Source organism: Choloepus didactylus, chromosome 18 (genome assembly GCF_015220235.1).
Source record: "Choloepus didactylus isolate mChoDid1 chromosome 18, mChoDid1.pri, whole genome shotgun sequence".
Lineage (NCBI taxonomy): Eukaryota > Metazoa > Chordata > Mammalia > Pilosa > Megalonychidae > Choloepus > Choloepus didactylus.
Window position 1 is genome coordinate 35241593 of NC_051324.1, and position 27645 is coordinate 35269237.

At 37.2% G+C, this 27645-nt stretch overlaps 1 protein-coding gene across 1 annotated transcript in view; it reads right to left on the bottom strand.

Moving 5' to 3' along the window:
• Positions 1 to 27645, bottom strand: part of BRIP1 (BRCA1 interacting protein C-terminal helicase 1) — a 385619-nt gene that overhangs the window by 88846 nt on the left and 269128 nt on the right. The window contains 1 exon segment of the mRNA XM_037809614.1: positions 26243 to 26364. Within this exon segment, the coding sequence (XP_037665542.1) occupies positions 26243 to 26364 (122 nt within the window).

Below are 27645 nucleotides of genomic sequence, written 5' to 3' on the forward strand. Positions count from 1 at the left end.
AGAAACCCTGCTATAAAGTAATTTTAAGCCACAAATTTGGTAAATTTGATGCAGTATGAATATACATTATGATTTATGTAGCTTATTACTATGTAATAGTATTAACTATTGCTCCCCCCCCATAACTTCTTGCACAGTTAGAAAGCATAAACTGAACTCATTCCCCAAGGCATTAAACCTTTAATCTAAGTTAAAAATAAACAGGAAAAGGCTGATGTCATAAACACTAAATAGAGAGGTCTTCTGACCTTGAAGCATTATAATTGGAAGAATCAAGTGACACACTCACCAGAAGCCAATTCATCAACCCTGTGACCTGTAGGCTTTAAGGGGATCTGAATAAGTAAATTGATTAAAATCCACTGTGCCAGTTTGAATGTATTATGTCCCCCAAGAAGGCATTATCTTTGATGTAATCTTGTGTGGGCAGATGTATTAGTATTGATAAGATTGTAATTCTTTGAGTGTTTCCATGGAGATGCGACCCACCCAACTGTGGGTGATGATTCTGATTGGACGGTTTCCATGGTGATGTTGTCCTGCCCATTCAGCATGGGCCTTGATTAGTTTACTAGAGCAGTATATAAACACAGACAGAAAGAGCAAGCTTGCTACAGCCAAGAGGGACACTTTGAAGAATGCACAGGAGCTGAGAGAGGAACTGCAGTTTACAGAGACATTTTGGAGATGGCCTTTGAAAGCAGACTTTTGCTCCGGAGAAGCTAAGAGAGGACAAATGCCCCAAGAGCAAGTGGAAGTGAAATTTTGGAAAGAAGCTGAAACCTGAGAGAGGAATGTCCTGGGAGAAAGCTATTTTGAAACCAGAACTCCGGAGCAGATGCCAGCCACGTGCCTTCCCCACTAACAGAGGTTTTCCCGGACACCACTGGCCATCCTCCAGTGAAGGAACCCGATTGTTGTGTTACCGTGGACACTTTATGGCCTTAAGACTATAACTGTGTAACCAAATAAACCCCCTTTTATGAAAGCCAATCCATTTCTGGTGTTTTGCATTCTGGCAGCATTAACAAACTAGAACATCCACTATAACTAATAAAATTCTCTTTGAAGAAAAATAATAATTTTCAGAGAAGTTAAAAAATAACACCACTACTTCCCTAATGATTATGCTCTGTGCTAACAGAGGTAGTTAAGTGTCAATCAACTTTACAAAATGGTGGTCATTTCACTTTTAAAACCTTCAACCTACTTTGAGAGCAAAACTATAATTTAAAGTTATCAAAATTCTTTTTGACAAAAACAATATCAACATAAGAAAATAACTTCAGAAATTTTCAAAAATCAAAACAAAATTTTTATTTGTTTTATTAATTATCCAAAGGTTTAATTTGTAGCTATATTCAGGCATGGCTTTCTTTCTAAGGTAATTCAATGGCATGAATATTGGGATAAAAAAGGAAAAAGGCTAACCAAACTTGCTTAAAATTTTGTGATTTTAAATGTTTCCTCCCTTGATTCTAAAACATGGGGAATAAAAAATAGGGGGATGGGAACAAAGAATTTAAGTGTCTTATTTTTCACTGCCCAAGACAAATAAATTTATCAAATTTGTCAAACCAAACAGCTTAGTAAGGTTTAAATCAGAGTTTAACTTTGCAATTTCAAAATGTACTTAGAACCTTCTTTTAATAATACTTTTGGCCAAACTATCTTTTTTAAAAAGCTGAAAAGTATTCCGAGGAGGAAAAAAAGTTTAAGTAATTGAAGATGAACTGATTCTAGACCTTTCAAGGTAAAGGTGACAAGGTTTTCCTTCCATATCTGTGATTCAGCCTAAGTGTTTCCAACAATTCCAACAGGAAGTTGCTGGACTCCTAAGTGGTAAAGACTTTAGTATTACAACCCTTTAAGTTTATATATAAGGCTGTTTACTCCAGGTAACCAAATGTTATGAGGGCTAGACCCAGGTGGGATTCTGTGTTAGATGCTATACTAATCTCTACTCCATTCTGACCTCAGGCTTTCTTCCTAGGCCTGGTTTCCCACAGTTTAGAATAAAGTCCAAAATCCTTAACATGATGTTCAGGATCCTAAATGATTTGGCTCATCCATACCCTCTTCTAGCCTCTATTCATGCCATTTTCCGCAATTCACTCTCTATCTACCTTTGAATTCCTGGAACCTGCTATCCTCTTTTTTACCTCAGGGCCTTAGCATATGCTGTTCTTTCTGCTGAGAATACTCTTAACTAATCTGTTCACCTACTTACTCCTAGCCTCTTTTCTGTGTCAGCTTAAATACCACATTAGGAAGCCTTTTTTGACCCCAAAGGACTAGATCAGGATCCTATTATAGACTCTCATGGTTCCTGTGATTTTTCTTATTGCCTTCATCACAACTCTAATTTTTTCTTTATTACCTCAATATCAATACTCCTTGCTAGACTGTCAGCTCTATGAGACAAATGGCTCTAATCTATTCAGTGTATCACTAAGTCTCCAGAGTCTATCATAGTACCTGGTACTCCAGACAGGTACTCATAAGAATATTTGTTTGTTGTTATTCTGAATAATCTGAATAGTCTTGTTGTATATTTGGCCTTTGATAGGGTCATTCCATTTTATCAAATGTTTGTATATTTGAATCTTAATGCAAACTAGATCAGATCTCATGTCTCTGGTCCCCCCATCTCTTTCAGGCAAATCAGTGAAAGTAAATGGATACCTGGATGGGAAGTAAAAGGTGTTGCTCTACTTCATTTTCCCTAAGCTTCTGAGCACCCAGATTCTATATTCCACCAAAACACCCTGTTACATGTTCATGTCCTTCACTAAATTATAGATACCACTGTTGTGGACAACATGTTATTCATTTTTGCATCTACTGTATTTAGTACTAATTAGGCTCTTAGTAAAATTCTATTAAATGAATTAATAAACAAATGCTGAAACACACAAGATCATTAATATAATTATGACATAAAAGTAATTAAAAAGGTGTTATTGGGAAAGCCATATGGACCACACTCCCCTTTGTCGTGTGTATGGATGGATGAGTAGAAAAATGGGGGCAAAAAAAAAAAAAAAAAAAAAAAAGGCACTCAGTGTTCTTTTTTACTTTAACTCTTCTTTTTCACTTTAAATTTTATTCTTATTATTTTTGTGTGTGTGGTAATGAAAATGTTCAAAAATTAATTTTGGTGATGAACGCACAACTATATAATGGTACTGTGAACTGAATGTACGCTTTGTATGACTGCATAGTATGTGAATATATCTCAATAAAATTGAATTTGGAAAAAAAGTAATAAAAAGGAATATATGAATCTCCTCAAAATAATTTTAAAAGGTTTTTGTTTTTAAAATCAAGTTTCTCTTGATATATTCTAGCCTTCTGCATTCCTGAGTTTGTCTTGATATTCTATAAACTTATGCATTCCTACTCTTATTCATCTGCTCATGAATATTCACATTGCTATCAGAACAACAGGAATAATGAAGGAACAACATCATTCTCCTTAAGAAATCTGTCTGTTGGCCTTAAGAATCCCAGTACTTCCGTTATCTGATAATATTGTGAGAACTGAAAGCACCAGCTTATTGTGATTTAATGTGCACTCTATTTTAAAAGTAGTGTTATCCTATAGAGCAAGAACCCTATCTTTTTCTGTGGTTTATAAAATGCCAACTATGCATGGGAGCCTATAAATTTAAATGTGTGGTTGCTTTAAAGTCATTAATATAACAAAACTAATATTTTTCAATCATGGTTCAGTACATTTAGAGCAAAATGAAGTTTCCTAAAAAAAGACAGGAATTCACAATAGTTACTGTGTGCCAATACTAAGATAGCGAATTACATTACTACCTGAATTTTGAATAGTTTCAAAATGAAATCTCTTGTGGTAACTCAACATACTCATCTACTAAAGGGAAATAATACACAAATATTAAATTTATTATCTTAATAAATTATTTTAATCGTAAGAACACTTCTAACATGGAATATTATGATCAAATTTTATTAAACCAATTTTTAAAATATAACATCACTTCAAATATTTTGAAAGTTTAAAAATTTTTACATCTTGGTTTTATGAACTTTTCCTCAGAAGAGTAAAGGACCAAAACCCATGAAAGGCAAATATTTTTACATACTACTCAGCTATGGTAAGGAATACAGAGAAAAAGCAATTTTAAAATATAAAATATTGTACTTCATTATGTTTCATGAACTATGTCCTTGCTACCAATGTGAGATGTTGATGCCTGAATTATAAAGCTGAAGGCTTCTGTAGTTATTAGATCATAGTAATTGGCCAAAGGATTTGCTTTAGCTATTCATAAAAAGGGCAGCCTTGTTACACTGTAACTTCATTAACTGCCTTAAACGAAAGCAACTTTTTTTTGGTTACACTCTTCCTCCAGTGTCTAGTCACATAAAGGACTCAGTTCACTTTAACACCCCTCACATAATTTGGTGTAGTATACAGAGTTTTGTTTGTTTGTTTTTCACTATTACACGATTAAGTATGTCTTTATAGAATGATCAGAAGCATCTGGGAAAGGTGGAAGTGGGGGAAAAAAAAAAAAAAACCTCACTGGGAAAGTTAGCTTAATATTTGCCCTTCAGAGTGGCCCATTATCAACATTTCATAGTGGGTTTCTTTATTTTCAGGTCCCTGAGGCATGTGCAATAAATTACGACTTGAACTGAACAAGTCGCACTTGGCTCCAAAATGAAATTTTCCTACCTCTACTTTCTAGTCCCCAAGGTGGGAAAAGGAAATCCTGGTCACAGCCAAAGAAGTCATTTTTTTGGCTCTAAAATACATTTTCCTGTTTCTCTAAAAGCCAAACTCTGTTATTCCAAGAGAAGAATCTTAAATTAGTATTTTAAAATGTATTTTAATATTTACTCCTATAATCTGTTTCTCAAATTCAAGAAACAATTTTAGTACCATAAAATTAATGTCACTGCCCCCTTTTTGCCACTCAAATTACTTCTCTAACTTTGACATTGATCTTAATCTCTTAAAATATGAATTCAATTGAAATAGAGAAAATGATATAGAAATAGATTGTTTCATGTCTTTAAAATAGAATAAAGTTTTCATTTATAAATAACTTCTACTTATTCCTGCATGATAGATTGGGTATTAATATGAAAGAAACATATAAACTAATTAAAGGTACAGTAATTTAAAACACAGTTTTAGTTTTCCAACAGTCATTTATGGCAATCATTTAACCTATCATCTCATTTTAGAAGACAAATAAAGCAGACACACCCTGTGGTGACCACAGAGAATAAAGCCCTTTTATAATCCTCTTCCCCTGAGTGTGGGCAGAACCTATGACTTGCTCCTAGCCAAGAGAATATGGCAAGGGTGATAGGATAGTCATCCCCTTGATTATGTTACATTATACAGCAAAAGTGAGGGGACAGTTACTCCCATGATTATGTGAATAGCCTCTAAGAGTCAAGAGTGGCCCATGGCAGAATCAGCAAGAAAACTCAATTCTACAATCATAAGGAAATGAATTCTGCCAACAACCTAAATGAGCTTGGAAGAAGACAACACGCTCCAGAAGAGAACACAGCTTGGCCAACACCTTGATTGCAGCCATGTGAAACCCTGAGCAGAGAATCCAGCTGAGCTATAACCATACTCTTGACCCATGGAAACTGTGAGATAATAAATATGTGTTGTTTTAAGTCTCTATGTTGTGGTAACTTGTCATGCAACAACAGAAAACTAACACAAAGAATGACAGCTAGAATAATCAATCAGAGACACCTCCTCCATTTATTGTGTTCCACTGTGTATTAGGTAGAGTGTAAAATGCCACTGGGGATTGAGCATTTCCTTATAACTCTGTAATTTCTATAAATCTATGACCCAGTTTTGGCCAATGCGATGTGAAGGAGAGGTGTGCAGAGGGGCTTTTTAGGGAAGGCTTCCTTGCTCTTAAAACAAGAACCTTTGGAAGAAATGGATTCTTCTTCCCTCAGATATTGCCATTTCTGGTTGTAGTACTTGGAACTGTGGAAGCTATTAAGTGAGTAAAAGGAAAGTTAATAAAAACTAAACTGATACGTCCATCTATAGCATGGGGCCAACAGCCTCCAATAGAACCCTAATTTAGAAGTAGTTTCACATCATAGCCACTGTCTTCCATTTTAAAATAAATTCCTAAACAGCCTTAATTAATTCTATCTCTGGCAATGAATTTTCAGACAAAAGGTGTCATTAGGTTATACCTTCTGCCCAACAGAGGCAGGATTATATTTTGTCTTATACACAAAATAGAAATACAAATAGAAATTTTCAATAACTTGTTTGACAAACATTTATGAATATTTTAAGACATCATCCATAACTGGTATATCCTGTTAAGATGATGCTGTCATATGTCAGATATTACCTGTTATATTTTGGCCATTTCCAAATGATAAAAGGCCTTCTTTATCTTTATAATAGCAGGATACCTACACTCATTTTTTTAAAAATTAGTTTTATTGAGATAAATTCACATACCGTACAGTCATCCACAGTATACAGTTGTTCACAATACCATCATATAGTTGGGCATTCATCACCACAATCAAATTCTAAACATTTTCATTACTCCAAAGAAAGATAAAATTAAGAAAAAAAAAAAAAAAAAGAATACTGTAAACATCCCACCCCATTTTTCATTTAATTTTTGTCTCCATTTTTCTACTCATTTGTCCATAATGATGGAAAAAAGGAAATGTGAGCCACAAGGTTTTCACAATCACAAAGTCACACCGTGTAAGCTACAAAGTTTTACCATCGTCTTCAAAAATCAAGGGTACTGGGTCCAACACTTCTTTGCATATGGTGTTTGATCTGCCTCTAAGCCTTCTAAAATCACCTGTAAAACTCCTCCTTAATCCTTTTGAAACTCAGCTGGGTGTTGACCTCATTGATCTTTTTTTTTAATTGAGATTGTTCACATACCATATGATTACCCAAAGATCCAAAGTGCACAATCAGTTGCCCCTGGTACCATCATACAGCTGTGCATCCATTACACAATTAATTTTTTTTCAATTTTTAGAACATTTTCAGTACTCCAGAAAAGAAAGAAAGACAAAAAAAGAAAACTCAAATCCTCCTATACCCTTTTCCACACCCCCCCCCCATTATTGATTCACAGCATTGGTATAATACATTTGCTACTGTTGATGAAAGAATGTTAAAATACTACTAACTGTAGTATATAGTTTGCAATAGGTATATATTTTTTCCTATATGCCCCTCTATTTTTAACTTCTAGTTATAGTGTCATACGCTTGTTCTAGTTCATGAGAGAGATTTCTAATATTTATACCATTAATCACAGACATTGTCCACAAGATTCACTGTTTTATACATTCCCATCTTTTAACCTGCAACTTTCCTTCTGGTGACATACGTGACTCTGAGCTTACCTTTTCCACCACCTTCACACACCATACAGCACTGTTAGTTATTCTCACAACATGCTACCATCATCTCTGTCCATTTCCAAACTTTTAAGGTTACCCTAGTTGAACATTCTGCTCATAACAAGCAAACCACTCCCCATTCTGTAGCCTCGTTCTTTATCATGGTAACTTACATTTCATGTCTATGAGTTTACATCTTATACTTAGTTCATATCAGTGAGACCCTGCAATATTTGTCCTTATGTGTCTGTCTTATTTCACTCAATATAGTGCCCTCAAGGTTTCTTCATCAACTCCTTTCTTTTAAGACAGTTTTGTTCACATACCATATATTCTGTCCTAAGTAAATCATTGCTTCCCTGTATAGACACGTATTTATGTATTCACCACCATCACCAGTATCTATATAAGGAAAACTTCATTTCTTTCAAAAAGACGGAAGAGAGAAAAAAGACAAAGAAAACAGAGAAAAACAAAACAAAACAAAACATGACAACTAGGAAGCAACAAAAGGAAAAGACAGCATTAAACTAAAGTAGAATAAACAGAAAACATCACCAATGCCAAGAGTCCCATACACTCCTGTATGTACCCCCCTCCACATGCATTTAGCTTTGGTATATTGCCTTTGTTACATTAAAGGAAGAAAAATACAATGTTTCTGTTAATTATAGTTTGCATTGATTGCATTTTTCCCCCAAACCCACCCTGTTTTTAACACCTTGCAATGTTGACATTCGTTTGTTCTCCCTCATGTAAAAACATATTTGTACCTTTCATCACAACTGTTGAGCACCCTAGGTTTCACTGAGTTATACAGTACAAGTCTTTATCTTTCCTCTTTCCTTCTGGTGTCTCACATGCTCCTAATCTTCCTCTTTCAACCATACTCACAGTCATCTTTGTTCAGTGTACTTACACTGTTGTGCTACCATCACCCAAAACTGTGTTCCAAACCTCTCACACCTGTCTTTCCTTTCTGTCTGCAGTGCTCCCTTTAGTGTTTCCTGTAGAGCAGCTATCTTCTTAACAAACTCTGTCATTGTCTGTCAGAGAATATTTTAAGCTCTCCCTCGTATTTGAAGGACAGTTTTGCCGGATACAGGATTCTTGGTTGGTGGTTTTTCTCTTTCAGTATCTTAAATATATCACACCACTTTCTTCTTGCCTTCATGGTTTCAATTGAGAAAACAGCACATAGTTTTACCAAGTTTCCTTTGTTTGTGATGGATTGCTTTTTCTTGCTGTTTTCAGGATTCTCTCGTTATCTTTGACGTTTGATAATCCTATTATTAAGTATCTTGGCGCAGGCCTATTCAGATCTATTCTTTTTGGGGTAGGCTATGCTTCTTGGAACTGTAATTTTATGTCTCTCATAAGAGATGGAACATTTTCATTGATTATTTCCTCTATTATTACTTCTGCCCTTTTTCCCTTCTCTTCTTCTGGGACACCAATGACACATACATTCCTCCATTTGATGTTGTCATTCAATTCCTGGAGATGTTGCCCATATTTTTCCATTCTTTTCTCTATCTGTTCTTTTGTGTGTAGGCTTTCAGGTTCTTGTTCTCCAGTTCCTGAGTGTTTTCTTCTGCTTCTTGTGATCTGCTGTTGTATGTTTCCATTGTGTCTTTCATCTCTTGTGTTGTGCCTTCCATTTCCATAGATTCTGCCAGTTGTTTTTTTGAACTTTCTATTTCTACCCTTATGTACGCCCAGTGTTTTCATTATACACTTCATATCTTTGCCATATCTTCCCTAAACATTTTGAATTGATTTAGCATTTGTTGTTTCAATTCCTGTATCTCAGTTGAAGTGTAAGTTTGTTCCTTTGGCCATAACTTCATTTTTCTTAGTGTAGGTTGCAGTTTCCTGTTGTCTAGGCATCTTGTTTCCTTGATTACCCTAATCAGGCTTTCCCAGACCAGAACGGACTCAGGTCTCAGAAGGAGGCAATAGTATCAGGTTTCCCTGAGGGTATGTCTTAGAAGATTGATATACCCTGTGAGGCCTCAAGTCACTGTGCTTTTCTGCCCAGCAGGTGGTGCCTGTCAGCCTGTCACTCCAGAGTGGTGTAAGGAAGTGTGGCCTGTGGCTGTTTTCTCCCAGGCTCTGGGGTCTGGTTCTGAATGGAAGGCAGGTAGTAGAGCTTGGCACCACATCTTTCTTCTTAGGGAAGATACACCCCCTGTGCATCTGCTATGTCCACCCTTGTTTGGGTCAGAGTGCTGGGAACTGAAAATGGCTGAGGCTTTCTCCACTGAGCTGAAAAAAGAACAGAAAGCCCCCTGTGCCAGTTTGAATGTATTGTGTCCCCCAAATGCCATTATCTTTGTGGTTTTGTGGGGCAGAAGTTTTGGTGTTGGTTGGATTTGTTTGGAGTGTGCCCCATCCAGCTGTGGGAGATGATTCTGATGAGATGTTCCCATGGAGGCGTGGCCCCGCCCATTCAGGGTGGGCCTTGATCGGTGGAGCTATATAAATGAGCTGACTCAGAGAGAGGGAACTAATGGAGTGCAGCTGGGAGTGATGTTTTGAAGAAGAGCAAGCTTACTAGAGAGGAACGTCCTGGGAGAAAGCTGTTTTGAGGCCAGAGCTTTGGAGCAGACGCTGGCTGCCTTCCCAGCTAACAGAGGTTTGCCGGACGCCGTTGGCCATCCTCCGGTGAAGGTACCCGATTGCTGATGTGTTACCTTGGACGTTTTGTGGCCTTAAGACTGTAACTGTGTAGCGAAATAAACCCCTGTTTTATAAAAGCCTATCCATCTCTGGTGTTTTGCATTCTGCAGCATTAGCATACTAGAACACCCCCTTTCAGGGCCAAAGCATGGCCACCCTCAATTTCACCCATCAGTCAGAGTTAGCACCCCATCCTCTGGGCTCCCCCTTCCTCCCAGAGCTCCTTCTCAGAGAAGTTCTCTGGCTCTTCAAGGTCAGTCGTCACCAAAAGCCTCCGTCTGCTTATTGGGGATTTATAGTTTGTATTGAGCAGTCAACATTTGTTAATTAAAGCCCTAGCTGGAGCTAAGCTGAGGTATATTCGCTTGTTCACAGCAAGGCTTTGAAGTTTGGGCTGCCGTAGGGAGAAGGGCTCTCAGTGTGGGTCCACAGTTTTTACTCACAGATTTTATGCTGGGATCTCGGGCATTCCTCCCATACACATTGGTGTATGATGTGTAGACAGTCACGTTTGCCCCCCAGCAATTATTCCAGATTATTTACTAGTTGTTCCTGGTTGTTTATTAGTTGTTCCATGGGGACTAACTAGCTCCCACTCCTGTCTATGACACCATCTGCTTCCTTCTCCAACCTACACTCTTAAAGCTTATAAACATCAGTGTTATGGATAGATAACTTACAAATATCCTTTAGTTATTTTAAAAAAAATGTAATGAGTAGGGACTACTTTTGAGTCCTGGTTCTAAGTCCTTTGCCACATGATTCCACAATTCCTCTGCCTCAATTGGTGGGAATACACCCCCACCCCCTTGACTTTGGGCTTGGGCAGGTGATACATTTTGGGCGACTGAGTCCAACCTAGACCAGCCAACCCATAGCAGGGTGAATGAGCCCAGGTGAAATCAGCAGAACTGTTAAGACAAAGCTAGCCAAGATCATCGACCTCCCAGCCACCCCGTAATAAATGACTGTTGTTTTAAATCACTGAGTTTAGAACTGTTTATTATGTAAGAACTGATACATATGCAGGGCAACAGGAAATAACCTTCTTTTACATCTGCTGTTCCCAATAAAGAATTTCTCATTTTTTATGTCCTTTCTCCCTGCAGATTGGAATACTCCTGGGCACCCCCACCCCCTGCTTTTGCACCTTTTGGGAACCACTAGGGAAACTCCTTTAAAACTACTTTCCTCCTCTCTAACCAGAATGATTTGACACTTTTGTTATTTTGTTTTTTTTTTTGCAACTGGAACCATTGGGATTCAGACAAGGAGAACTTAAGACAAGCAGGAATGTGACTTCCAAGACAAGAATGCCCACTGTCACCATTTTTATTCAACAATGTAGTGGTATTTCTAGCCAGAACAACTAGACAAGAAAAATAAATAAAAGACATCCAAATAGGAAAGGAAGAGGTAAAAGTCTCCCTATTTGTAGATGACATGACCCTATAAATAGAAAATTGTGAAAAATCCAAAGCAACACTTACTAGACCTAATAAATGAATTCAGCAAAGTGGCAGGGCACAAGATCAACACTTAAAATCAGTAGTGTTTCTATACACTAGTAAAAAACAATCCAAATGGGAACTCAAGGGAAAAAAATGTATTTACAATAGCAACTAGAAGAAACAAATGTCTATGAATAAATTCAACCAAGGATATAAAAGGACTTGTACATGGAAAACGATAAAGCATTCCTGAAGAAATCAAAGAAGACCTAAATAAATAGCATGGCATTCTGTGGTCATGGACTGGAAGGTTAACTATTGTTAAGATGTCAGTTCTACCCAAGGCAATATACTGATTTAACAGAATTCCAATAGACTTCTCTACAGGAAATGGAAAAGCCAATCATCAAATTTAGATGGAAAAGTAAGAGGCCCCCGTTAGTTAAAACGATCCTGGAAAGAATAATAAAATTGGTGGACACACACTTCCTGATCATGAAATTTTTCAAAAAAATCAAAACAGCATGATACTGGCAAAAGGAAGACATAGACCAATGGAATCAAATTGAGAGGTCAGAAATAAAACCCCACATCTTTGGCCAATTGATCTTTGACAAGGGTGCCAAGTCCATATAGTGAAGAAAGAATAGTCTGCTCAACAAATGGTGCTGAGAGAACTGGATAGTCATATGCAAAAAATGAAGGTGAACCTCTACCTCACACTCAAAATGGATCAAAACACAAAAAGTAAACTACAGATCAATCTCTACAATGAATATAGATGCAAATATCCTCAAGAAAATACTTGAAAAGAGAATCCAACAGTACAGTAAAATTTATACACCATGACCAAGTGGGTTTTATTCCACGTATGCAAGGGTGGTTCAACACAAGAAAATCAATTAATGTAAAACACCACATTAACAAATCAAAAGGGAAAAACCACACGATCATCTGGATTGATGTATCTTGATAAAAACACTTCAAAAGACAGGAATAGAAGAAACTTCCTCAACATGATAAAGGGCATTTAACAAAAACCCACAGTTAACATCGTACTAAATGGTTAGAAACTGGAAGCTGTCCCTCTAAGATCGGGAATAAGACAAGGATGCCCACTGTCACCGCTGTTATTCAACATTGTGCTGGAAGTTCTAGCTAGAGCAATTAGGCAAGAAAAAATAAATAAAAGGCTTGCAAATTGGAAAGAAATAAGTAAAACTTTCACTCTTTGCACACAACATGATCCTATATTTAGAAAGCTCCAAGAAAACTATGACAAGGCTACTAGAGCAAATAAATGAGTTTAGCAAAGTGGTAGGAAACAAGATCAACATGCAAAAATCAGTAGGGAAGATGGCGGCTACGAGAGACAGAGCCAAAAAACACCTCCATGAAAAATACTAGATAAAAGCCAGAAAGTGACCCAGAACACCAGTTCCAGCAATGCACCAGCTGGACAAGGTCTGGTATATCCACAGGGACCGTGCACTTCGTGAAACCAGGAGTCTGTTTTCTGAAATGAGTGAGTAAGCCTGCTCAATATCCGGCAGCCACGCTGAAGTGTGGGGAAACCATGAGATGGCATTTGGAGGCTGACTAGTTCTTTCTTAAAAAAACCCAACAGTGGCTGCGGATACGGCAGCAAGAACCGCACAGTGAAACGCAGCAGGAATGGGCTGTGTGAACGCCTCAATATCTGGCATGGAAGATAGCCTTTCATGCACCCACTGCTAATTGCCTCAGGGCAAGGAAGGCAGAGGTGAGCCAAAAGGGGGAAAATAACCACGCCCCTTGCAGCCATCTTCCCAGTGGGCTGGGAACGCTCTTGCCCGGTGCTGGCACCACAGCCCAGAGCCATGCCAAAAAACCCAGTGCAATGGGAAGTGTTTCCAGCAACACACACACGCCACAATATCGGGTGTGGACAATAGCCTTTCACACACCCACAGCTAACTGTCCCGAAGCTGAGAAGGCGGACCTGTGTGAAGAGGGGGAAATTAACATGCCCCATACAGTCATCCTTACAGCAGGCTGGGAAAGCCGCTACATGGCCTGGCAGCCCAGAACTTCCCTTGAGGGACGGCGTGCACTTGTGACGTAGCACAACCTTCCCTCAGCAGAGACCCTAGAAGGGCACGGATTGGAATAGGTACCCACTCGGAAATCCCAGGGACCATACGCCAATACCAAGGACTTGTGGGTCAGGGGCAGAGACAATCTGTGGTGAGACTGAAATGAAGGTTTAGACTCTTGCAACACCCTTAAATCTCCAGGAACACCTGGAAGGTTTGATTTTTAAAGCTGCCCTCCCTCCCTAACCGCTCAGACACATGACCCACATTCAGGGAACAAAGCATCAACAACACACCCAAACTTGGTGCACCAATTGGATCCCACAAGAATCAGACCCCCACAAAACACAAAGAATAAGTGTGAGAACTAACTTGAGGGGAATACGTGACTCGTAGATGCCATCTGCTGGTTAGAGAAAGTGTACGCCACCAAGCTGTAGATTTGAAAAATTAGAGATTCGTCTTTGAATAATCCTACATTTCCTAGAAGAACCCTATCAAGTTAAGCAAACGCCAAGAGGCCAAAAACAACAAAAAATTTTAAAGCATATGAAGAAACCAGACGATATGGATAACCTAAACCCAAACACCCAAATCAAAAGATCAGAGGAGACACAGTACTTGGAGCAATTAATCAAAGAACTAAAGACAAAGAATGAGAGCAAGGCACAGGATATAAAGTACATGAAGAAGACCCTAGAAGAGCATAAAGAAGAAATTGCAAGAGTAAATAAAAAAATAGAAGACCTTATGGAAATAAAAGAAACTGTTGACCAACTTAAAAAGATTCCGCATACTCATAGTACAAGACTAGAGAAAGCTGAACAACGAATCAGCAACCCCAAGAGCCACAGAACGGAAAAGGAAAGAACAAAAGAAAGAATGGGGAAAAAAATAAAAAAAATCGAAATGGACCTCAGGGTTATGATAGATAAAATAAAAGGTCCAAATATAAGATTCATTGGTGTCCCAGAAGGGGAAGAGAAGGGTAAAGGTCTAGAAAGAGTATTCAAGGAAATTGTTGAGGAAAACTTCCCAAACCTTCTACACAATATAAATACACAAAGCATGAATGCCCAGCAAACTTGAAATAGAATAAATCCAAATAAACCCACTCCAAGACATAGCTGATCAGACTGTCAAATACTGGAGAGAAGGAGCAAGTTCTGAAAGCAGCAAGAGAAAAGCAATTCACCACATACAAAGTAAACAACATAAGACTAAGTAGTGACTACTCAGTGGCCACCATGGAGGCGAGAAGGCAGTGGCATGACATATTTAGAATTCTGAGAAAAATTTCCAACCAAGAATACTTTATCCAGCAAAGCTCTCCTTCAAATTTGAGGGAGAGCTTAAATTTTTCACAAGCAAATGCTGAGAGATTTTGCTAATAAAAGACCTGCCCTACTTCAGATACTAAAGGGAGCCCTACCGACAGAGAAACAAGGAAAGGAGAGAGAGATATGGAGAAAGGTTCAGTACTAAAGAGATTCAATATTGGTTCATTAAAGGACAATAAGAGAGAGAGGGAAAAAATATATCTGACAAACATAAACCAAAGGATAGGATGGCTGATTCAAGAAATGCCTCCACAGTAATAACATTGAATGTAAATGGATTAAACTCCCCAATTAAAAGATATAGATTGGCAGAATGGATCAAAAAATATGAACCTTCAATATGTTAAACACAAGAGACTCATCTTAGACACAGGGACACAAAGAAATTAAAAGTGAAACGATGGAAAAAATATTTCACGCAAGCTACAGCCAAAAGAAAGCAGGAGTAGCAATATTAATATCAGATAAAACAAACTTTAAATGCAAGGATGTTATGAGAGACAAAGAAGGCCACTACATACTAATAAAAGGGGCAATTCAACAAGAAGAAATAACAACCATAAATGTTTATGTACCCAATCATAGTGCCACAAAATACATGAGACAATCACTGGTTAAAACTAAAGGAATCAATGGATATTTCCACAATAATTGAGGGAGACTTCAACACATCACTCTCTCCTATAGATAGATCAACCAGGCAGAAGACCAATAAGGAAATTGAAAACCTAAATGATCTGATAAATGAATTGGATTTGAATTTGATTTAACAGACATATATAGAACATTACATCCCAGATCAACAGGATACACATTCTTCTCTAGTGATCACAGAACTTTCTCCAGAATAGACCATATGCTGGGACAAAGAACAAACCTCAATAAATTAAAAAAAATTGAATTATTCAAAGCACATTCTCTAACCACAATGGAATACAATTAGAAGTCAATAACCATCAGAGACTTAGAAAATTCACAAGCACCTGGAGGTTAAACAACACACTCCTAAAATAAATGGTTTATAATGTAGAATGTAGGGGAACTAGCAATAGAGAGCAATTAATAAAGGGGGAACGATAACCCAGTAAGAAGAGATAAGCTATCGTGGGTAAATTTAACATTCTGGTAATGCCCAGGAATGACTATGGTTTGTTAATTTCTGATGTGTATGATAGGAACAAGTTCACAGAAATGCTGCTATATTACGTTATTTTCCTGGGGTAGAGTAGGAACACGTTGGACTCCCTTGTTAAAGTTTGTTTGAAAAATTTTTTATTGTATGTTTTTAAAAAATTTTTTTATATACTTGATTAAAAACAAAGAGTTAATTAAAAAAAAAAAAGAACAATGAAAAATATGCACAGCTCCCTTGAGGGTTTCTATACAGTAGTAATGAGCTAATCAAGGAAGTACTTAAGGAAAACATTCCATTCACAATGGCAACTAAAAGAATCAAATGCAGGGGTGTTGGGCTCCCCGACTTCAGTGGTTGCTGATGCGCTCACAGACATATGGGGACTGGTGGTTTTGTGGGCTGAGCCCTCTATCACAGGACCTGCCCTTGGAAAGACTGTTGCTGCAAAGGAGAGGCTAGGCCTCCCTATAATTGTGCCTAAGAACCTCCTCCCGAATGCCTCTTTGTTGCTCAGATGTGGCCCTCTCTCTCTACCTAAGCCAACTTGAAAGGTGAAATCAATGCCCTCCCCTGCTATGTGGGATCTGACACACAGGGGAGTGAATCCCCCTGGCAATGTAGAAGATGACTCCAGGGGAGGAATCTAAATCTGGCATCGTGGGATGGAGAACATCTTGATCAAAAGGGGGATGTGAAAGGAAATGAAATAAGCTTCAGTGGCAGAGAGATTCCAAAAGGAGCTGAGAGGTCACTCTGGTGGGCACTCTTACGTACAATATAGAGACCCCTTTTTAGGTTCTAATGAATTGGAATAGCTAGCAGTAAATACCTGAAACTATCAAACGACAAACCAGAATCCATGAATCTTGAAGACAATTGTATAAAAAAGTAGCTTATGAGGAGTGACAATGTGATTGGGAAAGCCATATGGACCACACTCCCCTTTGTCTAGTTTATGGATCGATAAGTAGAAAAATGGGGGAAGAAAAAAAAAAAGGCACCCAGTGTTCTTTTTTACTTTAATTGTTCTTTTTCACTTTAATTTTTCTTCTTATTATTTTTGTGTATGTGGTAATGAAAATGTCAAAAATTAATTTTGGTGATTAATGCACAACCATATAATGGTACTGTAAATAATTGAATGTATGCTTTGTTTTGTATGACTGCATGGTATGTGAATATATCTCAATAAATATGAATTTTAAAAAAATCAGTAGGGTTTCTATACAGTAGTAATGAACTAATCCAGGAAGTACTTAAGGAAAACATTCCATTCACAATGGCAACTAAAAGAATCAAATATCTAGAAATAAACTTAACCAAGGACTACCATGCCTTGTGCTTAAAGTCAATAGAAAAGTGCTGCAACCCAATCCAGGCAGGATGAACAATGGCCAAGAAACTTCAGGAATGAAGGTTTGGGTCATCCCACCAGGCAAAGAACCATGGCCAGCTGAAGTGCTTGCTGAGGGTAAAGAGAACATGGAATGGGAAGTGGAAGAAGGCAGTGATAAACATGAACTACGACCATGTGACCAGTTACAGAAATGAGGACTATGATGGCATGAATATTTCCTCATTTTGTTATGAGTATGTTTATATTTGTCTGTAAAGCAAATATCTTTCTTTTCTTCTCTATCTTATCCCCTTATCATAGGACATAAACTGTATTGTTTATTTTGCAGTATTTAAGTTAAAGGAAATCAAGTTTAAGAGTTCATGTCACCCAAGAATTTGTACCCTATTCTGGAGAGATTTAGTGCATTTCTGGTTGTACGCAGGACAGCTGATTTAATCCAATCAGTTGAAGACTTAAGGGAAGAAAGATAGAGGACCTTCACTACTTCATCTAGCCAATGAAGCGTTTCCTGAGGAGTTCACTGAACACCTTCATCGGAGCTGCCAGTTCGCTGCCTGCACTACAGAATTTGGACTTGTGCATACCCACAGTTGTGTGAGACACTTTTATAAAATTTTATAATTATAGATATCTCTTGTTGATTCTGTTTCCCTAGAGAACCCTGACTAATACAGATCTGTACACAGAAAACTGCAAAACATTGCCAGAAGAAATCAAAGAAGACCTAAATAAATGGAAAGGCATTTCCATTTATGGGTTGGAAGGCAAATGTCATTAAGATGTCAATTCTGCCCAAATTGACATATAGATTTAATGCAACACCAATCAAAATTCCAACAGCTTACTTTGCTGAAATGAAAAATCTAATTATCAAATTTATTTGGAAGGGTAAAGAGTCTTGAATAGGCAAAAACATCTTGAAAAAGAGGAACAAGTAGGAGGACTCATGCTTCCTGACTTTAAAGCATATTGTAAAGCCACATTGGACAAAATAGCATGCTACTGGCATAAAGAAAGACATAATGACCAATGGAATTGAATTGAGAGATCAGAAATATGGTCAGATCTTATGGTCCAATGATTTTTTTTTAATCACAATTGTTGAACACTCTAGATTTCAACAAGTTACACAGTCCCGGTCTTTATCTTTCCTCCTTTCTTCTGGAGTCTCACATGCTCCCAACCTTCCTCTCTTAACCATATTCATAGTTATCTTTGTTCAGTGTACTTACATTGCTGTGCTACCATCTCCCAAAATTTTGTTCCAAACCACGCACTCCTGTCTTCTCCTATCACTCTGTAGTGCTCCCTTTAGTATTTCCTGTAGGGTGGGTGTCTTGTTCACAAAGTCTCTCATTGTCTGTTTGTTGGAAAATATTTTGAGCTCTCCCTCATATTTGAAGGACAGCTTTGCTGGATATAGGATTCTTGGTTGGTGGCTTTTCTCTTTCAGTATCTTAAATATATCACACCACTTTGTTCTTGCCTCCATGGTTTCTGCTGAGAGATCCACACATAGTCTTATTAAGCTTCCTTTGTATGTGATGGATTGCTTTTCTCTTGCTGCTTTCAGGATTCTCTCTTTGTCTTTGACATCTGATAATCTGATTATTAAGTGTCTTGGCGTAGGCCTATTCAGGTCTATTCTTTTTGGGGTACACTGCGCTTCTTGGATCTGTAATTTTATGCCTTTCATAAGAGATGGGAAATTTTCATTGATTATTTCCTCTATTAGTGCTTCTGCCCCTTTTCCCTTCTCTTCTCCTTCTGGGACACCAATGATATGTATATTCTTGAGTACTTTGTTTCATCCGTAAGTTCCTGGAGAAGTTGCTCATATTTTTTCATTCTTTTCTCCATCTGCTCCTTTGCATGTAGCCTTTCAGGTGTTTTGTTCTCCAGTTCCTGAGTGTTTTCTTCTGCTTTTTGGGATCTGCTGTTGTATGTTTCCATTGTGTCTTTTGTCTCTTGTGTTTTGCCTTCCATTTCCATAGATTCTACTGGTTGTTTTTTTGAACTTTCGATTTCTGCCTTATGTATGCCCAGTGTTTTCTTTACAGCCTCTATCTCTTTTGTGAAATCTTCTGTAAACTTTTTGAATTGATTTAGCATTAGTTGTTTAAATTCCTGTATCTCAGTTGAAGTGTTCCTTTGACTGGGCCATAACTTCATTTTTCTTGGTGTAGGTTGTAGTTTTCTGTTGTCTAGGTATCTGACCTCCCAGGCCACTCCAATCAAGTTTTCCCAGACGAGAACAGGCTTAGGTCACAGAAGGAGGAAATATTCAGTATCCGGTTTCCCTGATGGTTTTTCTTAGAGGGCTGACACACCTGTGCTTTTCTGCCTGGCAGGTGCACCTGTCAGCCTGTCACCGGCTGGTGTAAGAGGGTATGGCCTGTGGCTCTCCTCCCCCAGGCTTTGGGGTCTGGTTCTGGAAAGGCGGGTGGTAGAGCTGGGCCCCCCCTTTTCCTCTTGGGAAGCTATGCCCCCTCCAGAAAGGTCATCTGCATATCAGTAAGTTCTTTGTTTCTCTGACTCTGCTGATCAAAGTGTTTTGATTTTAAAATGGCTGAGGGCTTTCTTTACTGCAAAGCATTGTGGGCTGAAAACGGCTGAGATTTTCTCCACAGAGAGATCCTCTGGGCTCCCCATCCTGAGACAGATATGTCCCCCAACTCTCCCACGGCCAGCTGTCACCAAAAGCCTCTGTGTGCTTGTTGGGGATTTGCTGTCTATATTGAGCATTTTAATATTAAAACCCCAGTTGGGGCTGGGCTGAGGCCCACTTGCTTGCTTGGAGAGTGCTGTTGTCTAGCACCGCAAGGCTTCCATGAGGGAGGGGATCTCGGTTCTTGGCTCTCAGTGCGGGTTCGCAGTTTTTACTTACAGATTTTATGTTGCGATCTCAGGCGTTCCTCCTAATTCAGGTTGGTGGATGATGCGTGGACAGTCACGTTTGTCTCCCCGCAGTTATTCCAGGTTATTTACTAGTTTTTTGGTCATTTATGAATTGTTCCAGGAGGGACTAACAGTCTTCCACTCCTGTCTATGCCGCCATCTTAGCTCCTCTGGTCCACTGATTTTTGACAAGGCAACCACATCTACTCAACTGGGACAGAAAAGTCTCTTCAATAGGCGGTACTGGGAGAATTGGATATCCAAAAGAATGAAAGAGTACTCTTATCTCACTCCCTATACAAAAATTAACTCAAAATGGATCAAAGACCTAAATATAAGAAGCACTACCATAAAACTCCTAGAAGAAAATGTAAGGAAACAGCTTCAAGATCTAGTGATAGGCAGTAGTTTACAAGCCCTTACACCCAAAGCACAAGCAACGAAAGAAAATATAGATAAATGGGACCTCCTCAAAATTGAATACTTCTTTGCTTCATAGGACTTTTTGTCAAAAGGGAGAAAAGGCAACTGACTCAATGGGAGAAAATATTTGGAAACCACATATATGATAAGGGTTTGATATCCAGACTATACAAAGAAATCCTACAACTCAACAATAAAAAGACAAACAATCTAATTTAAAAATGGGTAAAAGACATGAATAGACATTTCTCCAAAAAGAAAATACAAATGGCTAAAAAACATATGAAAAGATGGTCATCTTCACTAGTTATTAGGGAAATGCAAATCTAAACCACAAGGAGATATCATTTCACAACTATTAGAATGGCTGTTAAACAAACAGGAAACTACAAGTATAGGAGAGGATGTAGAGAGAATGTGAAGAACAGAAATACTTATTCATTGCTGGTGGAAATGCAGAATGGTACAGCTGCTATGGAGGATGGTTGCCCTACGAACCAGCAATCCCACTACATGTTATATACCCAGAAGAACTGAAAGAAGAGACACAAACAAACATTTGCACACTGATGTTCATACAGGCGTTATTCACAATTAGCAAAAGATGGTCACAATCTAAGGGTCTATCAACCGATGAATGGAGAAGACAAAATATACCTATGATGGAATATTAATCAGGAGTAAGAAGGAATGAAGTCCTAAAACATGGCAACATGGATGAACCTTAAGGACACTATGTACCAACAAGGCAGACACAAAAGGACAAATACTGTATCACCTCACTAATACAAACTACTTATACTATGTAAACTCATAGACGTAGAATCTAGAATATAGGTTACCGGGAGATAGAATGAAGCTCAAGAATGGGAAGCGGCTGCAAGATACGCAGAATTTTTGACTAGGTTGAATTTAAACAAAGGGAAATGGATAGAGGGCATGGTGGCACATTAGTATGCGTATATAATTAACAGTGCTGAATTGTGTACAAATGTGGTTGACAGGGAAAATTTAGAGTCATATATGTCATCAGGAGGAAAGCCAGAGGTTAAAACATGGGACTATATAACTCAGTAAACCTGTGGTGGATGATGACTGTGATTAACAGTACAAATATAAAAAATTTCTTCTATGAACTAGAACAAACGTACAATACTATTATGAGGAGTTAGTTAATAATAGAATGGTATATGGGAAAAATGCACCTATTGCAAACTATGGATTATAGTTAACAGTGATATCTTAATATTCTTTCATTAACAGTAACAAATGTACCACACCAATGCTAGGGATCAAGGATGGGGGCAGATAAGGAATATGCGATGTTTTGGGTTTTCTCTTTTTTTTATTTTCTTGGAATAATGTAAATGTTCAAAAAATGACTGTGGAACAGATATTTGCACACTGATGTTCATAGCGGCATTATTCACAATTGCCAAGAGACAGAAACAATCTAAATGTACTTCAACAGATGAGTGGATAAGCAAAATGTAGTATATACACACGATGGAATACTACGCAGTGGTAAGAAGTAATGAGGTTGTGAAACATATGATAACATGGATGAAACTTGAGGACATAATGCTGAGTGAAATAAGCCAGACACAAAAAGGGAAAGATTTTATGTTACCATTAATGCAAACTCTGTGAAAAAATGTAAAATATATGTTTTATATTATAGAATGTAGGGGACTTAGAGATAGACAGCAACTAGTGAAGGGGGAACAATAAGAAGAACAGATAAGATGTGGAGAGTAATCTTAATGATATAGAAATAGTCAAGAATGACTATGGTGTGTTAATTTTCTTGGGGTATGGTAGGAACATGTTGGAAGCAATGTAGTTATTTTAGGTTATTTGTTCTTATTTCTTTGTTTGAAATGTTTTTCTTTTACTGTTTGATAAATAAAGTATAAAAAATACACATCAGATTTCAAAGATTTAGTATGAAGAACATAAACTATTTCATTAGTATTTTCATATTGATTATATGTTGAAATGACAATATTTGAGATGTACTAGGATAAATAAAACCTATTATTAAAATTAAAACAATATTGATTGTGGTGATGAATGCACAATTGTGTGATGATACTGTGAGCCACTGATTGTATATTTTGGATGGATTAGTATGGTATGAATAAGTCTCAATAAAATGGCATTAAAAAAGAAAAAAAATGGGACCAAAGACCCAAATATAAGAACTAAAAATATAACTCTCCTAAAAGAAAACATAGGGAAACATTTTCAGGACCTTCTGTGTAGGCAGTGGTTTCTTAGACTTTATACCAAAAGCATGAGCAACAAAAGAAAAAAATACATAAATGGACTTCATCAAAATTAAAAACTTTTGTACATCAAAGGACTTTATCAAGTAAGCAAAAAGACAACCTACAGAATGGGAGAAAATATTTGGAAACCATATATGTGACAAAGGGTTTAATGTCACAAATATATAAAGAACTCCTAAAACTCAACAACAACAAGACAAACAACCCAATTAAAAAATGGGAAAAGGACTTGAATAGACATTTCTCCAAAGATTATATACAACTGGCCAACAAATACAAGCAAGACGTTCAACATCATTAGCTATCAGGCAAATGCAAATCGGAACCACAATGAGATACTATCTCACACCTACTCGAATGGCTACTATTAAAAAAATAAAAAGAAAACAGCGAATGTTGGAGAGGATGTGGAGAAATAGAAACACTTGTACATTGTTGGTGGGAATGTAAAATGGTGTAGCCACTGTGAAAAACAGTTTGGTGATTCCTTAGAAAGCGAAGTATAGAATTACCATATGACCTGGTAATTCCACTTCTCAGAACTTTTTAGTTCAAAATATTTGAAAATGATAAATGCATAAACAAAATGTGTTATATACATACAGTGGAATATTATTTGCCATAAAAAGGAATGAATTTCTGATGCATGCTACAACATGGATGAACCTTGAAGATATCATGTTGAATGAAATAAGCCAGACACAAAAGGACAAATACTATATGATCTAACTTGTATGGAAAAAGCAGAACATGCAAATTCATAAAGCCAGAAACCGGCATATAAGTTACTGGTGGACTGGGTGGGGTAGGGGAGTGGGGAATTAATATTTAATTGGTATGGAGTTAATTCGGGGTAATGGAAAAGTTTTGGCAATGGATGACAGTGTTGGATGCACAACTTTGTGAATGTAATTAATACCTTTGAATTGTATATTTAAAAAGGGATAAAAAGGAAAATTTTAGGTTGTACATAAGTTATCACATGCACACACACAAAAACCACATAGAACTTACCACCTGAAAGTTGTAATCCCAATGTAAGCAATGGGCTCAAGTTAATAGCATAATTATAATAATATTGTTTCATCAATTGTAACAAATGTATAACACTAATGCAAAATGTTAATGATAGTGAAAACTGTGTGTGAGAGAGGGATATGGGAATTTCGTACTTGCTGCATGATTTTTCTGTAAACCTATAACTGCTCAAAAAACAACAAAAACCAAAAACCCTAGATTGTGCAATAAGAATGGCCAGAATCATAGCTGGTAGGAATGGGAGCGGAGAAAGTAGAAGGCAGTATGATTTTTTTTCTTCACAAGTAACTTACTTTTAAAATTTTAAGAATTTAAAGCCAAAATTAAAATAACAAAGAATAACATAATAAGCATCTATTTTCTCACATTTTCTTAAAGCTTATTTTTACCTTAAATTAAAACATGAAGGAAAAAGTTAAAGTCCCTTTTGATAACTACTCCCAATATCATTCCCTTCTCTTCTCTTCAGATGTAAGCACTATTATGATTTTGATATGAATCCTTTCAGGCTTTGTTACTTTGCGAGTGTACTATTTAACACATTCTGGTATTAGTCATGAAGTTTATCTTCTCTTTCAGCTGTCAAAAACATGTCTACATCCAAGAAAGAGAAAGGGTACAAGTAAAAATTGAAAGAGCTAATTTTAAGGGAAAAATTTACATATGACATTAGAAACAATGCAATAGAATATGGTAAAAAGAGGGGAAAAGGGATTGTCTCCACTTTAACAAAGCAGCATTAGTATAATAATGTAGGCCGAGGGAAAAAGGACAAAACATCAAAAGGAGACAGTACCAGTGTCAACAGGAGTGCCATCCGCTTTGGTGGAATGCAGCATAAATGCTGCTGATGGGGAACACAATAGTTTTTCTTGAATGCATCTTAACTGTTTCAGCAGTAGCAGTAGTCAGAGGCAGCATAAGTCATTTTAGAATAGGTGACAAGGCCCTGAGAATGGCATTCAGTGCCCTGAAGAAATTTTTAAAATTGTGAAGAAGTCTAGAGTTTATAGAAAGAGGTAGTGGCTAACCAAAGAATACTGCTTATTACTGTTAATATTAATGATACCCAAATACTGCTAAAATCTAGACAAATATAAGTGAAAATTATATAACTCACAGTGCCTAGTAAAACACTGATAATTAAAGCTGATAATTGCCAAGTGAAAGAACTCTTGTCTGGAATGAGACCATAACAGGTTGCACCCTGGGAGGAGAGATATGGACTGTATTTACTGGGGTGAGCTTAGTTGCCAGAAAACCTCAAACTTTGGTTGCAGATGGATAGCACTTTCAAATGCCTGGAACAAATAAAAGAAAATCCTTCCTATTTATTTCTATAAATAGTTTTTCAAATATAATATTTAGAGACAATCAGCAATAATGAGGCATAAGTCCTGTTTCTGGCCAAGATAGTATAACTGGTTCCGGAATGATTTCCTCCTACTATAAATAACTGTAAAATTGGACATAACAAATAAAGCAACTGCTTCCAGAGTGTAGTTAACAGGCAGCACAACAGAGTATAGTCAACAAGACTGCAATTCTGGAGATAAGGGAGATTCATTAGGTGAACTCCATGATTCGCAGCTGTCTGCCTGAGTATACTTTCTTGACAACATTGCAGAGAGTTGGAGTATAAGCAGAACAGAGGGGTCCTGCTGAGCTGAGGTAGAAGAGTTCAGAGTTTGGAGCTACTGAAATGGCTGACATCTGCAGAGTAGGGCATTGTAGAGAAGGGTAGAGAAGGACCCTAGAATTTCCTAGGGGATCTCCATGGGTCTGTGGCTGAGAGCTTGATACAACACAAATTGCTGGACTCAACCTCTAAAGTTTCTGATTTAGTAGGTCTGAATGGAGCCCAAATATTTCATTTCTATAAGTTCCAAGATGATGCTAATGCTCCTGACCATGGGACCATACTTTGAAAATCACTCTTCTTGAGTAAAATATAGGGTAAGTTAAAAATAAAATGAGCCTATATCTGCTAAACCTTTCTCACTCATTCAGATTCAGCAAAGGTTTAAAGTAAAATATCTCAGGATACAAGGAAATGTATAATTAACTTTACACAAAATCAACAACTTCTGTGATAAATAAAATTTCGTAAGGCTTTGATGACTTACTTACCTGTAGATCTTTCACATTTGGAAAAGGAATTCCTACTGTTACGACTGCACGGGCATTGTCATCTGAGAAATCCAGGCCCTCACTCACTTTACCACGACATACTGCTACCAGGAGGGCTCCATCTTCAGCAACAGAAAATAAATAAGTTCAAAAGTACAATTGAAATTCCCAGAAATTGCTTATTCTTATCATTATGAAAATACTTGATTAAGTAATCATAGTAAATTTGAAAAATCAAAATGTGTGTAAATAAAATTTTTAAAAATCAAAATATTTATTTGCATTATGAGACAAAATTTTTAAAGTTAATGTCTTTAAATAAACCAACGAAACAAATTATATTTAGATGCAACACAGTAGTAAACAAATGTATAAACTGTGAATCTCCCTAATAACTTGACACAATAAGGCAAAAAAAAAAACTTACATATGAACAGAATAAATATGAACCAATGGTTTTATCTTATAAAAACTGAAACTTCAGTCTTTACCTATAACACAAGAAAGTAAAGACGACTTAATTTAAATAGCTTTAATTTATACTATATACCATATTGAATCAATATTACATTCCCATGTAAGCTTCAGCTAGATATCCCAAATGGCCACGGTATGATAAGCCCAAGTCAACAGTAGTCCCCAAAACCCTAAAGAATACCTGGGTCCCTATCTGAGACTTATAAAAGTTTCATTCACTAATTTATTCTTCAGAAACTTAAATCTTCTAGAGAGCTCCTATGCCAGCTAAGTCCCCAAACCCAGAGGAAACAGCCTCTACAAGAACATCAACGAGTCGCATCCCCTTTTCCCATGTTGACACCCCTTCTCTTTTTTTTTTTTATAATAAATTTTATTTTGAAATAAGTTCAATCTTACAGGAACAGTTGTAAAAACAGTATAAACCCCATACATACAACTCCATCATACCCCGACCCCCCTCCCCCGATACCCCGATCCACCACCTTTAAGATCCTGTCACACCACTGTCTCTTTCTTTCCCTCCCCCTCTCCCTCCCTAACACCCATCATCTATTGCTCTGTCCTCTGAACATATGAGAGCAAGCTGTACATATCTTTGAGCAAACAATATAATTCACATATACCTTTCCCATGAACAAGAACATTATTGTATGCAATCTCATTAAATGCAGCTAAGAAGTTCAAGAAATTCAACATTGATATAAAGTTTACATTCTATATTTCCTTTTTTTTTCTTTCTTGTGTCCCATCTGTGTCCCTTTGAGCCTCCTCTCCTCCAACCTCAGATCCCATCCAGGATCATCCTTGGCATTTAATTGTCATCCATTTAGACTGTCTTTTTTTTTTTTTTTTCAATTGTGGAAAGAAAAATATAGCCTAACACCCCTCCCTAGTATTCCCTTAGTGGGATTAATCACATTTAG